This window comes from Bidens hawaiensis, unplaced genomic scaffold (assembly GCF_021521415.1).
Source record: "Bidens hawaiensis isolate Kalapana, Puna unplaced genomic scaffold, B.hawaiensis_p1.1 tig00007761_1, whole genome shotgun sequence".
Taxonomy (NCBI): domain Eukaryota; kingdom Viridiplantae; phylum Streptophyta; class Magnoliopsida; order Asterales; family Asteraceae; genus Bidens; species Bidens hawaiensis.
In genome coordinates, this window is record NW_027491539.1 from 48,166 (window position 1) to 66,679 (window position 18,514).

General features: G+C 37.9%; 4 protein-coding genes and 1 pseudogene across 6 annotated transcripts; 2 read left to right on the forward strand and 3 right to left on the reverse strand.

Moving 5' to 3' along the window:
* The first annotated feature begins 4,614 nt into the window (after positions 1-4,614).
* On the forward strand, positions 4,615-7,615 carry LOC143636054 (UDP-glucose 6-dehydrogenase 3). 2 transcript variants are annotated; one of them, XM_077103736.1, is made up of 2 exons: positions 4,615-4,692; positions 5,864-7,615. In XM_077103736.1, exon 2 carries the CDS (start codon positions 5,876-5,878, stop codon positions 7,316-7,318), a length of 1,443 nt encoding a protein of 480 aa, XP_076959851.1. In that variant the 5' UTR covers positions 4,615-4,692; positions 5,864-5,875; the 3' UTR covers positions 7,319-7,615. The 2 variants fall into 2 exon arrangements, with proteins under 2 accessions (XP_076959851.1, XP_076959852.1); XM_077103737.1 differs by having other exon boundaries at positions 4,632-4,692; positions 5,849-7,615.
* A 260-nt stretch (positions 7,616-7,875) lies between these two features.
* Positions 7,876-8,466, reverse strand: LOC143636031 (uncharacterized). Its single transcript, XM_077103722.1, has 2 exons — positions 8,173-8,466; positions 7,876-8,082 (listed from the first exon to the last, which is right to left on the reverse strand). Exons 1-2 carry the CDS (start codon positions 8,464-8,466, stop codon positions 7,876-7,878), a joined length of 501 nt encoding a protein of 166 aa, XP_076959837.1.
* Positions 8,467-9,815: 1,349 nt separating this feature from the next.
* On the forward strand, positions 9,816-10,839 carry LOC143636032 (uncharacterized; annotated as a pseudogene). Its single transcript, XR_013154175.1, has 4 exons — positions 9,816-9,834; positions 9,873-10,090; positions 10,174-10,316; positions 10,397-10,839. The product of XR_013154175.1 is annotated as an uncharacterized LOC143636032 (transcript).
* A 3,976-nt stretch (positions 10,840-14,815) lies between these two features.
* Positions 14,816-16,903, reverse strand: LOC143636002 (chaperone protein ClpB3, chloroplastic-like). Its single transcript, XM_077103698.1, has 4 exons — positions 16,626-16,903; positions 16,279-16,544; positions 15,264-16,190; positions 14,816-15,172 (listed from the first exon to the last, which is right to left on the reverse strand). The coding sequence occupies exons 1-4, from the start codon at positions 16,888-16,890 to the stop codon at positions 14,936-14,938; spliced, it is 1,695 nt and encodes a 564-aa protein (XP_076959813.1). The 5' UTR covers positions 16,891-16,903; the 3' UTR covers positions 14,816-14,935.
* LOC143636033 (chaperone protein ClpB2, chloroplastic-like) lies at positions 16,896-18,125 on the reverse strand. Its single transcript, XM_077103723.1, has 5 exons — positions 17,931-18,125; positions 17,619-17,856; positions 17,401-17,543; positions 17,079-17,165; positions 16,896-16,937 (listed from the first exon to the last, which is right to left on the reverse strand). The coding sequence occupies exons 1-5, from the start codon at positions 18,123-18,125 to the stop codon at positions 16,896-16,898; spliced, it is 705 nt and encodes a 234-aa protein (XP_076959838.1).
* Between the last annotated feature and the right edge of the window lie 389 nt (positions 18,126-18,514).

The following is an 18,514-nucleotide window of genomic DNA, read 5'->3' on the forward strand; positions in this document are numbered from 1 at the left end:
AAAATGGGCTCCATATATTCTGAAGCCCATAAGCGACTCATGCCTGCCCATACCAGGGCTTCTTCTGGCAGTGCTCGCATTGGTGATGGTTCCATCGTGAGTACACGATGCCATTCTTGACCTTCATGGTTAGCGGTAATAATGTCCGGAAGGGCAGAATTCACCGGACGGCGAACCATGTCTAAAGGCACCACGTCCTCAGAAATCCAAAAGAACTTATTCCGCCAATCCTTGGATACCTTTTCAGCCTCATATCCGATGCTTCGGTCAGAAAACCCCTGACACGTATACCAACTATCACGAATGGCAAGACGGTAAAAAACTGGAAATCGATCAATATGTGGCACCATGTCACGTGCTATGCATACGAATTCATAATGACGAATTCGCATCATAGCACGAGGATGCAATTGAGATAAATGGATTCCGTAAGCAGTTAACACCTTCTGAAGGAATCTCGTTATGGGTAAACGGAAGTTTCCATGAACAAAATAATCGGCATACAAAGCCATTTTCCCAGGCGGTGGGAAACTGGCTATAGAACCAATGGAAGGAAACTCTGGTTCCCACTCGGGTGGAATACCATACGTTTCCAATAACTTTTCATATTCTGAGTAATCCCATGCAATCTCTATTTCATCAACTTCAGTCTGAACATTCGACATTTAAGGAAGATCTAAAGAAGACATATAAGGGAGATTCGATACTTTATCAGAGAGAAAAGAAGATAATTAGAGGAAAAAGGGTGATAAAACTTCTAAAGAAAGAAGTCTCTCCTTATTTATACCCATCGCAATTAATGCGATGGGATATGAACAGTAGAGAGAGAAAAATATCACCCAACCAGTGACTGACACGTCACGCGGGAAATTCAAAAAAGAGAAAAAGTTGTACAGTCGGGTACAGTGACAGTCGTAAAAAACGTCCCATCACCTGTTCACGCGCTTACGAGTGGTCAACTTGTCCTTTTTCATGATTATCCATACCATCAGAAGATATTTTCTACATAACTTCTGAACAATAAAAATCCCAAAACGCATTAAGTCCAGAATTTCACCCGCATAAAGATTTCACACGGAAGAAACACTGGACTGGGGGGACTTGTAGAGGTAGGGTACCAAAAAGACCCAAATACCCTTAAGTACCACCCGCAGGTCACAGAGAATCCTCTTATAAACCACCCGCGGGACGCATGGATCACCCGCATATCACGAATAAGGAGGAACGTCCTCATAACACACGCGGAAGCATCCTGGCATCCTCAAAAGCCATCCGCAGGACAGGATATCTGTTCGCCTAAATATCCGAAAGACAATGCCAGCGGACAGCTGTCATCACTCAAATACTCTCTAGAAGGAGGTTCATGATTCTTACTTGGGGAATACGTGACTGAACAACCAATGAATAAAGGACATCTGGCTAGTTTGTTATAATCGTGCACATGGCCATGGTGCAATCCATCCTATCATTGGGCAACGCGTGTCTAGGTTGTTATACTCATGCACATGGGACGTATAGCTCAACCTATCACTAGAGGACACGCGTCCAGGCAGTTATCAAAGATCTTCTAGAAGAGGACAGCTGGCCCAATCACTTTCCTGCATCCTTCGGCTATAAATACCTTGTCAAACGGTATGAGGTATTTATTCACTCACTAGCATTCTGACTACACTTAGTCTGCTTACTTCAGTACTTTCTTCATTTACGAAGGTTACTGATTCTCAAGCCGGAGGGTGGTTACAGGAAGACCCCCCCTCTTGTCCTTCCTGTAACGAGACTCACGGTGTCTGTTTTGCAGGTTCCGGTCATTGAACTTTGGGAAGCTTTACTCATATCTTAGTTGTAATTATCGTACTTTACCCTGTAGACTCATTGGATCTAGGACCCATATCCGGGGATTGGATCCGTGTTTCTTCAAGTATGATAGGAGAAAACTTGTCAATGAACGGCTTATGGGTTTGTGAACTTTAATTATAAACAAAGAAGTGAATAAAATTGTTGATTAAAAAACACTAAGGTTTAAAATAATTTTTCAAAAAATACAATTAAGTTTTTTAAATGATAACTGATAAGTATGGTTTACCCTAAAATATTTAGGAACCAACAAACATGATCATCAACCCTACCATTCGTGTAAAATCCAAGAGACACTATATGCTAAAACGAGAGAGTGAAAATTTTGAAGATGGAAAAAAGTGCATAATATGTGGAACTAAAGGAGAATCAACAACATTGTTTCGTAATAAAAGGCATGTTTAATAACATTACACGAACGTCGTGTAACATAAGAGTTTAGTCAATAACAATCGTATACAAACTGAAACACAATTAAACGTAGATAGTGAACTAGACTTTTTTCAGAATTATGTTCTTGAATTTCTCTAACTTTATAAATTACTTTACCTAAGGGCTATTTTCCAATTATGCACGACTAGTCCTTTGACCTTAATAAATCCATTAGTTTCTTTTAGGCTAATGGTTAGCGTCAAGGAAGTGAAGAAGATGCTGCAAGGAAGCCGTTTGTGGATGACACACACTGACAGTGGTGAAACATTACCGTCAAAACGCGTTGTTAATTGTTCATTACGTATAATAATATTATTCTTGTCAAACTTGTTATATTTTAATTCAATAATCAATATGTTAAAACCTTGGCCCTTCATGTTATATTTATTTTGCAAGTTTAGCACATCAACTTTTGTTCTTTAAACCAACTATTTATTAAATACCTTAAAAAAGTCATTATCTTAAATTGACTCTTAAGTATCACCCGGATGAAATCAAAATTACTTATGGGTACAGAAACAAGCTCAGATTTATTGTCTCACTTCATGTATTTGATCTGTTTTGCGGTGCAGCTTGTTGTTTGTTTGTTTGCCCTTTATTTTACTTGTGTTGAATTAATGAGAAATCAAAGAATTTTTCTAGAAAGAAAAAAAAATTGTTTTGTTTATATTTAAGATTTGTATAGTGTAATATAGGGTTTAATATAATGTCAAAATACCAACCCGTTAACTTACAGTTTAAAGGGTTTAAAATAATAAATATTAACGAGTAAGAGAGAACATGTAGATAGGTGGACGTGGAACCTTCCACCTCTGGTGGAGTGGTTATGCTAATGATGGATAAGTGTCTACCCTGTTTGAGGGGTCAGGTTCGAATCTTGAAGCTCCCTGAGTTTTTTTATTACAATGTATTTACTCTATAGATGCTTCTTTTGTGGAGGGTAACATCTGTCTAGTGACAGGTGGCTGGAAATTTTATCGGGAAACGCCGAACCAAACTCGAATGCCAGCGTGAGCCCGGTTAAAACAACATAGTTTGGCCTGAGTGAGATTATGGGGCTCCTCAGTGAGAAGTTGCGGTCTAACTTAACTGTAAAATTCGTCGTTAAAAAAAAGATAGGTGGACGTGGAAGAATAAAATGGTGATTTAAGAGAGAAAAAAAAACTTTAAAGGTGTACCCATGTGTCATGCACATGCTATGGTGTATTTTGAAGTTATAAACCAGCAATATGAATCCTATGAACTTGATTAACGCGACTAAACAAATAGGTTGACTAAAACTTCTTGTTATATTACATTGCATCCTTCGCATTCCAGCTAGAATGCTGTCATGCACACAAGTCCTAGTATGAAGGGGTGTGTTGGTGGTTTATGCTCTTTAGTTTATGTTTTCTTATGCATGCATTACTATATTAATAATTAAACATGCATAACATATTAAATTATAATTAGTTACACAATTATATTGTTATTGTGGCTATGTGGCCAGTCATGAGCTACATAATACGAACATCATTTTATTGTTAAGTCACTAAAAATTAGGATCTAACGACACTACTCATACCGCAATCACTATAATTAACATGCTTAAGATCATTCACTTTTAATTCATCAGAAAATGTGAGTGGAGTTTTTATAATGTAGGGAGTGGTTTATGCGTTGTGAGTGAATGGGAAAAAAATGCAGTGAATTTTCTGTATATTTAAAAAGTTACTGTTCACACCATATAAATTTTTTAATATATTTTAAAAATGATTGTTAGTGAAGGAAAGATAAAAGGTAAAGATAAAGGTATAAAAAACATTATTTAATTGGAAAGAAAGAAAAAATGTATTGATTTTTAATGTAATTTTGAATTTGAAGATAAGTGATTGAACGTGAATGCTTTAAGCCCCACAATTTTCGTTACGTGTTATGAATACATGCAACTACAACGCCACACCGGTCAAACCCATATTAACAACATCGCATGACCTCCGATATGTTTAGACCGTCATCTTTGATAAATAAAAAAATCCTCACATACAACATCTGTTATATACGTGTTTAACCGAGTCTATTAAAACAGTAGTGTCAACGAGGGTTCGGGGTCAAAAAGACACATGACAAGACTCAATGGACAAAAAACATTCAAAACCAATTCTACTGTACCAAATTAAAAAAATCATATAAGTATATTTCACAACTTCACCACTCCTCTACATCTGCCAAATGCGTGTAGGTGGACGTCCACATCACAAGGACCATAACCGTCAACAACAAAATCCCAGGGGTTAACTTACGTACTTCCAAACTATTATATAACCAAGTCCCGCTTTCTTTATTTCCGTATAACAAATCTCTCATTTCATTTCATTTCATTTTCTGTAATAATATTATAAGAAGCGCATAACGCGGATCTAACAGGTAACAATTTACGTTTCATAATTACACCTTTCAAATCCGATATATATTATTTCCGATTATTATGTTATTCGTTTGAATTGATTTGTTCGTGATCTGGTTGATCAGATCTAGTCAATTTGTAGTCAACTGTTATGTTTATATGATCAGATCTGTTAGACATTTGGTTAATTAAGTTGTAACTGAAGGTTTTTAATTGTTATTGAGCTGAATTTTAGGCTGTCGGTTATGGATCGAGTGTATTGGATTTAGATCTGTACTGTTTGTATTGTGTAATTGATGTGATCAAGTAGTTGAAATGACTAATTTGATCAAGTTAGCTTGCATTTGGAGTAGATCTGAATGTTTATTAAAATTTAAAGGTTGTGATCTGAATTGTAGACTAGATCGGTAATGCGGTTACTGGACTGTTGTGTGCTATAAGTTTAGCGGATATAACTAGAGGTGCAAATACCAGTTAACCGGTTTTTGAATAACTTTTATTAAAAGATTTAATTAATACTAATGTAATTTGGTTACTCTGATCATATTTTAATTACCAAGTAGTGTTTACATTGAAATGAAAGGCAAACGGGCAACAACCTGCTCTGCCACTAGCGTCTTTTGAATAGTAAAATTAAGTCGTTTTTTGGAGTATCGGTTACTAACCGTTTTTTGAGTGGAAAATCCCTAACCTATGTGAACAGTTCGGTCCGGTTTGATTATAAATCGGTTAATCAATAATAATTTATTGAATATAACCTTAGTAACTGGTTTCTCATATACCGATTCCCAACAATCGGTTAGTAACCGGGTTCTCATATACCGTTTATTAACTGGTTTCGATTAAAATAATACTAAAAAATTATATTTATTTTTAACAAAGATATTTTTAAGCTCTTTAAATAGCAAACTTTTTTTTTAATAGCAAACTTTTTTTAATAGCAAACTTTTCTCATATATCGGGTTCGATTAGCTAGTTACGATTTGCACCTCTAGATATAACTAACAATTTCCCCTCTGGTTAATAAATTTTAAGCAGCTTTTATATCATGCTAGTTGGTTGCGTCATATTGGATTGGCTTCTAGTATATGTGGTTAGATAGAGAGTGTATGCTAACTATGTTTTGACTTTTATCTACTACGATGATACGATCCACATGACTTGATGCTTATTCAGAATCTTGTTATACAGGAACACAAGAAGATGGTGAAGATCTGCTGCATTGGTGCCGGGTACGTTGGGGGTCCCACCATGGCCGTCATAGCACTTAAGTGTCCAGATATTGAAGTGGCTGTGGTTGACATTTCTGTCCCTCGCATCACCGCCTGGAACAGTGACCAGCTCCCTATTTATGAACCAGGACTTGATGATGTTGTGAAGCAATGTAGAGGGAGAAACCTCTTCTTCAGCACTGATGTAGAGAAGCATGTATGTGAGGCTGACATAGTCTTTGTTTCGGTTAATACCCCAACAAAGACACGTGGTCTCGGTGCTGGTAAAGCTGCTGATCTCACCTACTGGGAAAGTGCTGCTCGTATGATTGCTGACGTGTCAAAGTCAGACAAAATTGTAGTTGAGAAGTCAACTGTTCCCGTCAAAACAGCTGAAGCAATTGAAAAGATCCTGACACATAACAGCAAGGGAATCAATTTCCAGATTCTTTCAAACCCGGAGTTTCTTGCCGAGGGAACTGCAATTGAAGATCTTTTCAAACCCGACCGTGTTCTCATCGGTGGTAGGGAAACCCCAGGAGGCCAGAAAGCAATCCAAGCTTTGAAAGATGTGTATGCTCACTGGGTCCCTGAAGAAAATATCATCACCACCAATTTATGGTCTGCTGAGCTGTCAAAACTTGCAGCCAACGCCTTCTTGGCACAGAGGATCTCTTCTGTTAATGCCATGTCAGCTCTCTGTGAAGCAACCGGTGCAAATGTTAGCCAGGTTTCTTATGCAGTTGGAAAAGATACTAGAATCGGTGCAAAGTTCTTGAATGCCAGTGTGGGCTTTGGCGGGTCTTGCTTCCAGAAGGATATCTTGAACTTGGTTTACATCTGTGAGTGCAATGGCCTCCCTGAAGTTGCTGAATACTGGAAGCAAGTCATTAAGATTAATGATTACCAAAAGAACCGTTTTGTAAACCGGGTTGTGGCCTCTATGTTTAACACTGTGTCAAACAAGAAAATCGCCATACTTGGATTTGCCTTCAAGAAGGACACCGGTGACACCCGTGAAACCCCAGCCATTGATGTCTGCAAGGGTTTGCTCGGTGACAAGGCTCGATTGAGCATTTATGATCCACAAGTGACTGAGGACCAAATCCAAAGAGACCTTTCGATGAAGAAGTTTGACTGGGACCACCCTCTTCACCTCCAGCCAATGAGCCCCACCACTGTGAAGCAAGTAGGTGTTGCTTGGGATGCTTATGAAGCCACCAAAGATGCACATGGTGTGTGTATCTTGACCGAGTGGGATGAGTTCAAATCTCTGGATTTCCAGAGGATATATGACAACATGCAGAAGCCTGCTTTCGTGTTTGATGGTAGGAATGTCGTTGACACTGAGAAACTGAGGCAAATTGGTTTCATTGTTTACTCAATTGGTAAGCCCCTTGATGCATGGCTCAAGGACATGCCTGCTTTGGTTTAAACAAATAATTCGGATGTCGTGAAAACCTGAGAGCACTAGTCAGTTCAAATTCTTCACTATTTTTGTCTGGTCAGTTTTTTTATTCTTATATTTGTTCCCTGTAGGGAAAAGAACCAATTATGTGGGTTTGCCATATATGTTTACATTCTTCCTATGTTGTATTCAATGAACCTTAATATGACCTGTTTTGTTCAAACAGTTGCTTAAATAGTTCATGTAATATGTTATTTCTGTGAGCAGTCTTGTTAATGCATTATGGTGTTGTACTTTTGATCGAGTACAACTCAATTTTGCTTTCAGTTAATCCTGTCTTGTGATGCCTCGGAAAGTTGAATATTCGATTGCATATATGATTTTGAATGAATGTTTGCCACAATCAATGGAAATATATGTCACATAAAAGAAACTGCTATATTGCCATAATGGATTTAAGTAGGCAAAATTGAATATTATGCATTGATGAAAAACCTAACAAGTTCTTAAATTTTTTAAAAATATCCCATCAACCGTGGCGTTGATTATAGGCCATCGGGTTCTGTTTATTTAGAAGAAAAAAACTATGCACTTACACTGAACAAATAGACCTTAAGTACAATGGAGAGAGCCAGCTGCAACAGGGTAATTCCAGAAACAATCCAAATCCACTTTTCACCTCCTGAAACTATGTGGTTTCTTAGATTTGACGCCACGAACATTGCCGACATGAATCCCGCAACACCCACAACCACCCACCTTAATATTTCCACTGGAATAATAGACAGACACTGCAATTTAATCCAAACAATATCATATTTCTTGTATAAACCAGATTAAACCGAGTTCTGCTTTTCAAATCATAAAACTTGGAAACTTACCACTGCTGGAATGAAGACAAACAGGGAGTACCCGTAGAGGCAGAGTAGTTGAACAAAACCCAAAGGCACAGAAAAGTACTTAAGAACTACAAACAAAGTGACCGGGACAATAATAGCGTAGCCGTATAGCACGCAAGCAGACCAGGTCAACAAATGTATGTCATAGTCCCATTCCTTGTGGCGAAACCTGTCTGCAAGATAAGTGACCGACGTGCCAATCGAAGCTGATGCAAAGATCAATGTGGTGCATATCCAAAAAGGTCCATACCTGCAATAATATGTGACATTTAACATCATGAAAATGTATAACAATTAACAAAGAGTTGGCTTACAAGTCCGGGCTGCCAGCAGTCTTCTCATTAAAGTCTCCTTTAAAGGGAAAGAGCGAATCTTTAATCCTCTCCAAAATATCCGACGTGTCAACATCAAAGTATGGCTGGTATGCAGTGACTGTAAATGCTTTAACCCAATTAGCAGCTGGTTGCTCTGACGAACCCGATTTTGGACTTGTGAATGTAACTGTATTCACATATTAACCATGATCATTTTCCCATAGCAATACACAAAACAGTAGTATTAAACAAAATACAAGGCATAATTAAAACTGTTAAAAATTTGAAATACGAAAGAAACAATTTCCTTATTCGAAATACGAACCATCAGCATCACGAGGCGGTCCAGAAGCGCCTGCGATCTTCCCTTCCGATGCAGAAGGTGGAAACGTGTGGAGTGCGGAATCTGCAATATACTATGAAATGATTAACCATACAATATTATATAGAACAGAATTACCGCAATGCTACCGTTGAATTTGACGGAGGCCTGTCCGGATGGATCGGGTGCAGGCTGAAAGAAAATGAGAATAAAAGTTTGATTATGTATCAAAGTGATAACATAACATGCAAGTAATGAGAATGAAGAGATGTACCGGAACAGATGATGATGCATTCTGTTTATTAATGTTGGTGTAATTTTCTGACATCATTGCTCCGGCGGACCAGGGATCTGTTAAGGTTAAGCCAATTGATGAAAATGTCCTCCGTTGTTGTTGGCAGTATCAAAATGGCTGAGTGCAAATTTTGCCATCTCAAACTTATATCCAAAGATAAAAAAAATTATTAATTTAGTGTGTTTTTTTTTCTTTTTTAATTTAGCATGAGGGGTGTGCGTGGTGCGGTTCGGTGCGGTTTTTGACTAAAACCGAACCAAAAACCAAACTTTCAGTTTTATGATTTTTTAAAACCGTTCGGTTTCGGTTTTTACGGTTCAGTTTTTGGGTTTTGGTTCGGTTTTAGATTCGGTTTTGCTACTCGAGTCGAAACTTTTTGGGCCAAAAAAAAAAGCTGACCCAAGATATTCTTGGAATTAGGTATGATATTTTTTTTCTTTAAACTAATAACCAATATTAATATAATATTAAATATTTGAACTTCAAATATTAAAAGCTAATAAAAGATACATTTAAAATCAAAATCAAAATCAAAATTTAAATTACAAGTATTAATAGTTATTAACCATATGTAGAAACCAGATATATTTGTTATTAACAATACGTTAAAACTAAACAAATAGTCATCGACAGATGTTATTTTAATGGTTACGGTTAAAATAGTATTGTTATTTTGATATTTTTTGTTATTTCGATGCGGTTCGTTTTTTCTGGTCTTTTCAAGATTTTAGATAAGAAGTTGATATTTCAGGAATTGGACCGTATGTTGAGGTGGCATTTTACCATAAGCCTTCAAGAACCTTGCTTGTAACCGATGCTGTAATCTTTGTGCCAAGCAGCCTCCCGAGTGTATAAGCAGTGAATCGTTGTTGGCATCGGCTAAAAACGGGTTGGCTGTAAAACTTCTTAGCAAAGGCAAGGAAGTCCCTCAAGAACCGGTTGTTGATAACAAGATAAATAGGCAAAAAGGTCTGTTTTTGGTTAATGACACTAAAGATCATAACTTTACTTGTAATTCTATGCATCTGATCCGTTCTAACCTTCTGTTACAGGGTGGGAAAGAATGGTTCTTCAAATCTTGTTTCTTGGTCCATCAAATCTTTTAGAACCGAAAGCTAGTTTCTCTCAAATGTCACAGAAGTTAATCGTTTCGCCCATTGTTAAGACCTTAGTCTTCAGCAAAGTTCCAGAAAAGGCATGTTATTTGAACCATTATTAGAATTGTTTAAATTTGTGGATATTTGACTTTTGAAGTCAAAGATTTGACTTTTTCAGGTGAGGGATTGGATTGATAGCATTGCAAGAGACTGGAAATTCAAGAGAATCATACCAGCACACTTTGCTGCACCTGTAAACGCCAGCAGGTCGGATTTTGTTGCAGCTTTTTCGTTTCTTGATGATCTTTTAGGGGAGCGTTATGTTACCAGACCTTCACTTCAGCTTCTTTTCACATCAATAATGGGAAAAGCTGCAAGTTATTTTCCTCCGGATGACATGAAAACTTTGTCATCACTTGACCAGTTTCTGGTCTCTGTTGGAGCAGTAAAAAAGACGGTCTCAGGTCGAAAACGACCATAAGATTGTGATACACAGAGAGAATTGTAAAGAAAGATGGTGATATTTTGCATATTGTAGTTAGTACTTATATGATATGGTATACACAAACTTTTCTTGGCACTTGTTTTCCCCTTCTTATTAATAATGCAAAGGAAGTAGCATTTTGCCATTGCACAGATGTCAAAATTATTGTGGGGTGTTTGTGTTGGGTTGGGGGGGGGGGTGTTCTTAATTGGGACCCTTGAAAGGCCCATTGTGTGTTGATGTCATTGCAATAGTTGTGAGAATATTATCATATGACAAGTGATAAATATATGTTTCAAAACATTCATTTCTTGAGCTTTGTGTGTGTGTGTGTGAGAGAGAGAGAGACTTTCTTTAGATCAAGGTTGTCAAGATCTAATGGATTCGGGCCATAACCATGGGGTCTAATTCACAAGATCTTATAGCGCTTATCAATGAGGCTCTACCGATTAGTATTGCACATAAAAATCAATTATAGGCAGTAACGCATTTACATCAATGTCTTATTGTAACATAGGGGAGGGTTATTATAAAAATAAGTAGTTTCCTAGGAAGACTAGAAATAAATCATAGTCATTGGATCATATTAATCAATGATTGAGATTTAAAATTACCAATAACCGACATAGTTTCCTAAAATTGTTCTTTCACCATCATTTGTAATGCCAAATGTCAAAAAATTGTTGGTTCTTACCATTCCTAGGAAACTTCTTATTCTTATTTGAACCATTTTCTATATATATATATATATATGGGAGGGTTATCCTAAAAAATAAGTAGTTCCCTAGAAATACTAGGAATAAATCATAGCAATTGAATCATGCTAATCAATGGTTGAGATTTAAAATTGCTAATAACCGACATAGTTTCCTAGAATTACTCTTTCATCATTATAACCGACGTAGTTTCCTAGAACGGTTCTTTCACCATCATTTGTAATGCCAAATGTCAAAATTTTGTTGGTTTTTACCGTTTCTAGGAAACTCCTTATTCTTATTTGAACTATTTTTCTTGAACTACAATCCTATATTATTATCAAGGTTTATTAGTGTGAGTCCACGGGTCCATCTTAGATTTCTAAGGTTTTCTTATAACCTCAATCAATGAAATATCGAGTATTTAGTTATTTACAATCTTACATGATCTTTTACCGAAGATGAATCTGTTAGACGAGTTTCAAAAGTGTTTTAATCTTTATGTATTTGACGTTTCTTAAGTCTCCTAACCGGCCTTCCTTCCACCCCAAAGTACTCCAAATTCATAAAATCTTCAATGTTATATCATGAATTAAGATTTTTGGGCGTTTGATTGATATTTTTTTAAAAAATTTACTCATAGTTATCAGTTAACCAGTTACCACTACATTTTCATTAAATATTTAAAAAAGTTCGTTAAATAATAATTACATTTCACATCCTCAAGATTGAGATCTGATTAAATGCATCCTAGCAATCCCACACACGATATATAAATGCACTTTGCTACACCCACCCCCTTCTTTTGTTATTGTTTTCGAACGACCAACTAATATGGTCTGGCGCCATCCGAGGTAACCCAATGACAAAAGACGATCCCATATGTGCACGTTTGCAGACATAGTTAGGTAGCCCAAGCCCACTAACTCCTGTTCCTAAGAAGACCCGACGGCCTTGTGGTGGTTGTGATTGGATTTTTTTAATTATTACTTCAGGTTCAAAATAAATAATTTAAAAAACCGTTAGGGTCCATAATTAACGTTGGTCCACTCCTGTACATTTTCCCGCCATATCTTGTTCACCAACAAACCTGCAAAGCTTTTGATGGTTGGTTCTTCCTCGATCTTCAATTCGGGTTCTTATTCGTCACCCATAACGTACCTTCTAATCAAACCCCTTTTCTTTTTTAATTCCTCCTGCAGATGAAGTAACACAAAGGTATGTACGTATGGTATTGTTTTCTAATCATTCAATTCCGCCTGATAAACGATCACTAGTTTCAATTTCTCAGGTTTATATAAGCTAAGGATTTCTTCCGGTTGTAATGGCTGCCCAAACCCAAGATAATAATAACAATGCAAAGGGGGTAGTCGAATCGACACAGGAACCTGCATATACGGTTGCTGTTGGCGCTAATAATAATAATAAAGCCAGAACCAGAAACTACACTGGAAGAAAATGTCATGTTGCCTCTCGTTATCTCAGGCCTAAGATGGATTCATGTCACGATCATTGCAAAACAGGTGCGATAGATGAGCCCGCGGTGTTAAAGAGGCCTGCAAGAAGATTGGGAGTAAGAAAAGTGTTGGTTAAAAAGATTAAAGTTAAAAGGATTGCAGAGCCGGTTGAGAGAAACAAGACCGTAAAACCAAAGCCTAAACCTTGTCCAGATCCCAAAATACGTGCACCCGATGAACCTGCAAGCCGAAAATCGAATCAGAAAGAGCCCACGTTGCCTAAAAAGAATGTGAAATCAAAGCCGAGTACTTCATCTATCACTAATGGTCAACAAAATAAAAAAGAAACAAAAAATAATAAAAAGTCAGAAATTGTAGATAAATCGCCTAAAAACAATAAACCCGAGTCTCCTCCAAAGGATGAAGAAGTTACGGAAAAAGACGAGCTCAAGCAGTTTCTAGCTGAGAAAATTACTGAACTGACCTTGGAGGAAGCTGAAAACGAAGAAATGGAATCTGTCTATCCAACTGTTGAAACCGAGTCGCCTCTAGAAGATGAACATGGTATGACGAAAACCAAGCTTAACCAGTTGATAGATGACAAGATTACCGAAAAGACCTTTCATGAAGCTGAAAATGCTGAGTTGGAATCGGTTCCTTCAACTGTTGAAACGAACAAGTCTCCTCTAAAAGACGAAGACGATATTGAAAAAACCAAACTTAAGCAGTTAGTAGCCGAAAAGATTACTGAAAAGACCCTGCAAGAAGCTGAAAATACTGTTGAGTCTCCTCCAACTGAAATAACAGAATCTTCTTCAGACAAGCAAGTTAAAGATCATGAAAATGCTGATAATGAAGTTAACGGGGAGTCGAAAGCTAAGTTCATGAAGGGAAAGGTTGTTAAAGCCGAGTCTGATGATGATCCAAGAAGGCTTAAAATTGGGAAAGGGAAGATCCCGGAGGATAATGATGACGGTCCAACAAAGCTTAAGTTCAGGAGAGGAACAATCCTGGACGTTGATGAGGACGCTGGTCCAACGAAGCTCAACTTTAGGAAAGGGAAGATTCTGGAGGATGACGTGGAATTGGACAGTCCTACAAAGCTTAACTTTAGGAGAGGGACAATCCTGGAAGATAATGAGGATGATGACGGTAAAAAGGAATCTGATACGGTAACATTGAAGCATCAAGAAACGCAAGAAAAGAAAGAAGAGGAGTTGCTTAACCGGGTGATAGAAGAAACTGCGAGTAAGCTTGAAGTTGACAGGAAGCATAAAGTGGATGCATTGGTGGGAGCATTTGAAACAGTCATCTCTCTTCATGATGATGCCCCTACCACCCCGACCGCTAAATGATGAGGTTTTTTCAACAAAAAAAAATGTACATTTTATGTATATATGAAGGGCTGATATTGTTGAAGTTTGGAGGATTATAGGGTTGGTATTGGATAAGGGAAGAAAGGTTGATAAGTTGTTAACAAGGTGTTTGATTATTAATCAAAAGCTTTTAACTAAATTAATTGCCCAAATACATTTTAGTTCATTAAAATGCAGGAGGAATGAAACTTGACTGTTAAAGCTTACCAACTGCATCCAGACAGTTGATTTCAGCATGAACCGCCTAATATGCTCTTCTGCTTCCTTAAGAATCTTGTTTTTCCTTAAACTCCCACAGCTGTTTCTGTTTATTCTTCGTAACAATAACAGGCTGCTTATAATTGGTTGTGGGCTGTTAATCTCATTCCTTTTGTTATATGTTCCGCTAATAATAATCACTTGCGGTTTTTCACTTTTCAGTTTCTAATGGTTTGATCCTTGTGCAACTAGTTCCACAAAATATGAAAAAATAGATAAACAGTGGTAAACGTTTACAATATAGCATCAATATTAACTTAAAACTTTGATTCGTCGATAATCTGTAACGATATAGGAACATGCTATTATTATATACGATCATGCTATCTACAAGTGGGACGGGTTCATAGTTTAGCAAGTTTGTGAAATGGCTTCTTCTTTGCCCATAAGTGCTTCACCAGCTGGTAATGATTTGACTCGTTTGAAGACTAGCTTTTGTTGGAAGAGTTAACCATTGGAAAAAGGCGTGACTTCGGTGTCTACTGAAATAGTGTCCTCATCTTTAAAGTCTCCTCTCAAAATACCCTTTGCAAGCTCGTTTTCAACATGCTGTTGGATCACCCGTTTCACGGGCCTAGCACCATAGTTTGGATCATACCCGAGATTCCCTAGATGTTCAATCACAGTTTCGCTTACCGCAATCTTAAGCTTCCGATTTGCTATCCTCTTCTGCACCCGTTCCAACTGATAAATGAAATAAAATGGAAATATCAATTTAATTGATTAAACATGTTAATGAACAGATGCTGTGAAACATGCAAACGCTGCAACTTACCTGTAATCGAACAATGCTGTTGATTTGTGAGCGGTCACGAGGTTGGAATACTATATACTCATCGACCCGGTTCATGAATTCAGGTCGAAAGATTGACCTTGATGCATCCATGACCCTCTGTTTTATGGTCTCGTAAGCACCTTCTTTTGTCATGGAGCCATCACCAGCGTCTAATATGTACTGTGAACCGACGTTTGAAGTCATAATAATAACAGTGTTGGTGAAGCTGATTGTACGACCTTGCGAGTCAGTCACCCGACCCTCATCTAAAATCTGAAGAAACACGTTGAACACATCAGCATGAGCCTTTTCAATTTCATCAAACAAGATAACCGCATACGGTCTCATTCGTACAGGCTCGGTCAACTGCCCACCTTTCTCATACCCTACATATCCAGGCGGGGCCCCTATTAACCTAGAAACAGCGTGTTTTACCATATACTCACTCATGTCAATTCTCACAAGAGCTTCTTCAGTGTTGAACATGTAAGAAGCAAGTGCTTTTGCTAGCTCGGTCTTTCCAACCCCCGTGGGTCCCATGAACATGAAACTAGCTATTGGACGGTGCGGATCGGATAAGCCAGCTCTGGACCGTTGGATCGCTTCAGCTACAGCTGTTACTGCAGGATCTTGACCGACTACCCGTTTATGTAATTCTTCCTCCAAATGTAACAGGTTCTCCCTCTCGGATTGTTTTAGTTTTGAAAGGGGTATTCCTGTCCATTTGCTCAAAATTTCAGCAATGTCATCAGCTGTAACTTCTTCACGAAGCATTGACTTCCCAGAGCTCATATAGTCATCCAAATCCTTTTCAGCAGTTTCAAGTTGGCGTGACAATGAATTCAGAGTCCCGTATTTCAGTTCGGCTGCACGGTTCAGATCATACTCACGCTCCGCTTGTTGTATCTCCAGATTAACCCGATCAATCTGAAAATTATAATGACGGCTTGGTTATGTTTTCAAATTTTTCATGAACAGATTGAATATAGGTAAACTAAATCAACTGTTGACTCACCACTTCTTTGATAGATTGCATATTTGTCACAACACTCTTTTCGTGCTCCCATTGTTCATTTAACTCGAACTGTCTTTCCTTCATCAGCACCAGCTCAGCTTCCAACCGAGTCAGCCTGTCCTTTGAGGCTTTATCTGTATCACTAGTGAGTGACAGCCTCTCCATCTCCATTTTCAGTACTGCACGATTAATCTCATCAAGTGCAATAGGTTTTGAAGTGATCTCCAATTTCAGTTTAGCTGCCGCTTCATCTACCAGATCAATGACTGTAATTCACAATATTAGAGTATCAAATAGCTGATTTGATAGTTAGAGCAGTTATATTTTTATTTTTTTTAATGTTTTACCTTTATCTGGTAAAAAGTGTCCGCTTATGTAGCGATCTGAGAGAACTGCAGCTTCAACAAGTGCGCTATCTGAAATGCGTACACTGTGATGCAGCTCGTATCTTTCACGCAGTCCTCGAAGTATAGAAACTGCATCTTCAACTGTCGGTTGTTTAACATAGATTTGCTGAAACCGCCGTTCCAGTGCAGGATCTCTTTCAAGATATTTACGATACTCGTCCAACGTTGTTGCAGCAATGCATCGCAATTCGCCTCGCCCAAGCATCGGTTTCAAAAGATTTCCAGCGTCCATTGCACCATTAGTGGTGGCCCCTGCAGGCAAAAATTGTCATTAAATCATACCAACTATATTTTATTAAGAGAAAAATAAAGTCTAAATATTAAAATACCTGCGCCAACAACAGTATGGATTTCATCAATGAAAATAATTATCCGCCCATATGATTCTGTAACCTCCTTTAAGACTGCCTTGAGCCGGTCTTCAAATTCTCCACGATACTTAGATCCAGCAATAAGGGCACCCATGTCAAGAAGCATCAACTGACATGTGAATAACAAGTCAGTTTATGCATTATTGGTAACGTGGCGGATGCATGAGCAAATAAAAAAAGTCAACCGTATTTTACTACACACTTTTCGGTTCATTAGAGCTTGAGGCACATCACCTTGTACTATTCTCTGAGCAAGCCTGCCAGATAGGATGCAACATAAAAATTAAAACTTTAGGGTCCAAAGTTCAAACTTTTAAGACTATAGTATTCGAGAAAAACATTACCTTACCCTTCAGAAATTGCAGTCTTTCCAACGCCTGGTTCACCAATGAGCACAGGGCTGTTCTTAGTTCTGGCTTTCCTTCCCTGGCCATGGCTGTCAAATCTTGACCATATTTCTTTAATGATTCATACTTCCCCACAGGACCTGAAATTCACACATAGCAAAAGAAAATCATGTAATTAGGATCACATCATCATAACATGAATGAAATATGTTTACCGTGGCGTATCGACGTCTGCCTTCCTCTGACGGATTCTATTGCGTTCCTTATTGTTTTCAACGAAATCTTGAATTCCTTTAACAACTGTTGCCCGAATCGGTTATCTTGCACAAAACCAAGCACCAAATGCTCAACAGACACAAACGAATCACCATACTCTTTCTTGTAATCCCTAGCTCTCTGCATCAAGCTTTCCAAGTCCCGTCCTAACGTCAATCCAGCCGACTCACCAACAACCTGACATATGGTCAAGTATTAGTATATGTTCAAGGATGACCATGTAACAGCACAGCAAACCATGATGACATTACATTTGGTTGGCGGTGGATGAACTTATCGGTGGCTTGTAGAATGCGGGTGCTACCGAGACCAGCCTTGGAGAAAATTCGACGAGCAAGGCCGTTTTTTTGTACGAGCAGAGCTTTCATCAAATGCTTAGTCTCTACAGTTTGATAATTATTCTCCCTTGCAATTTCATGGGAGGATACAAATGCTTGCCATGCCATCTTTGTGAACTCTTCCTGACTAATCTGAGATCGATTAATGCAGTTGAATTGATCATTTGTATAACTTACAGAATTGTGGCAAGTGAACAATAATAATAATAATAATAATAATAATAATAATAATAATAATAATAAGATATATAGGAAGCCTTACATTGGAGAAAGAACGACGGCGGACAAGAAAAGAACGAGTACCGAACCCATCGCCAGTCCGAATGCTATGAATATTACTCAAGTTCAAGTTCAAGGCAGTAGTTGTTGTAGGTTTAGAAATAGAAAATGAGACAGATGGTTGACCAAATGCTGATGGTCTATGGATGGAGATGAATGAGAGAAACTGCTGGATATGAACGCCGGACAAGGACGCCATGAAAGCTTCAACAGCTACT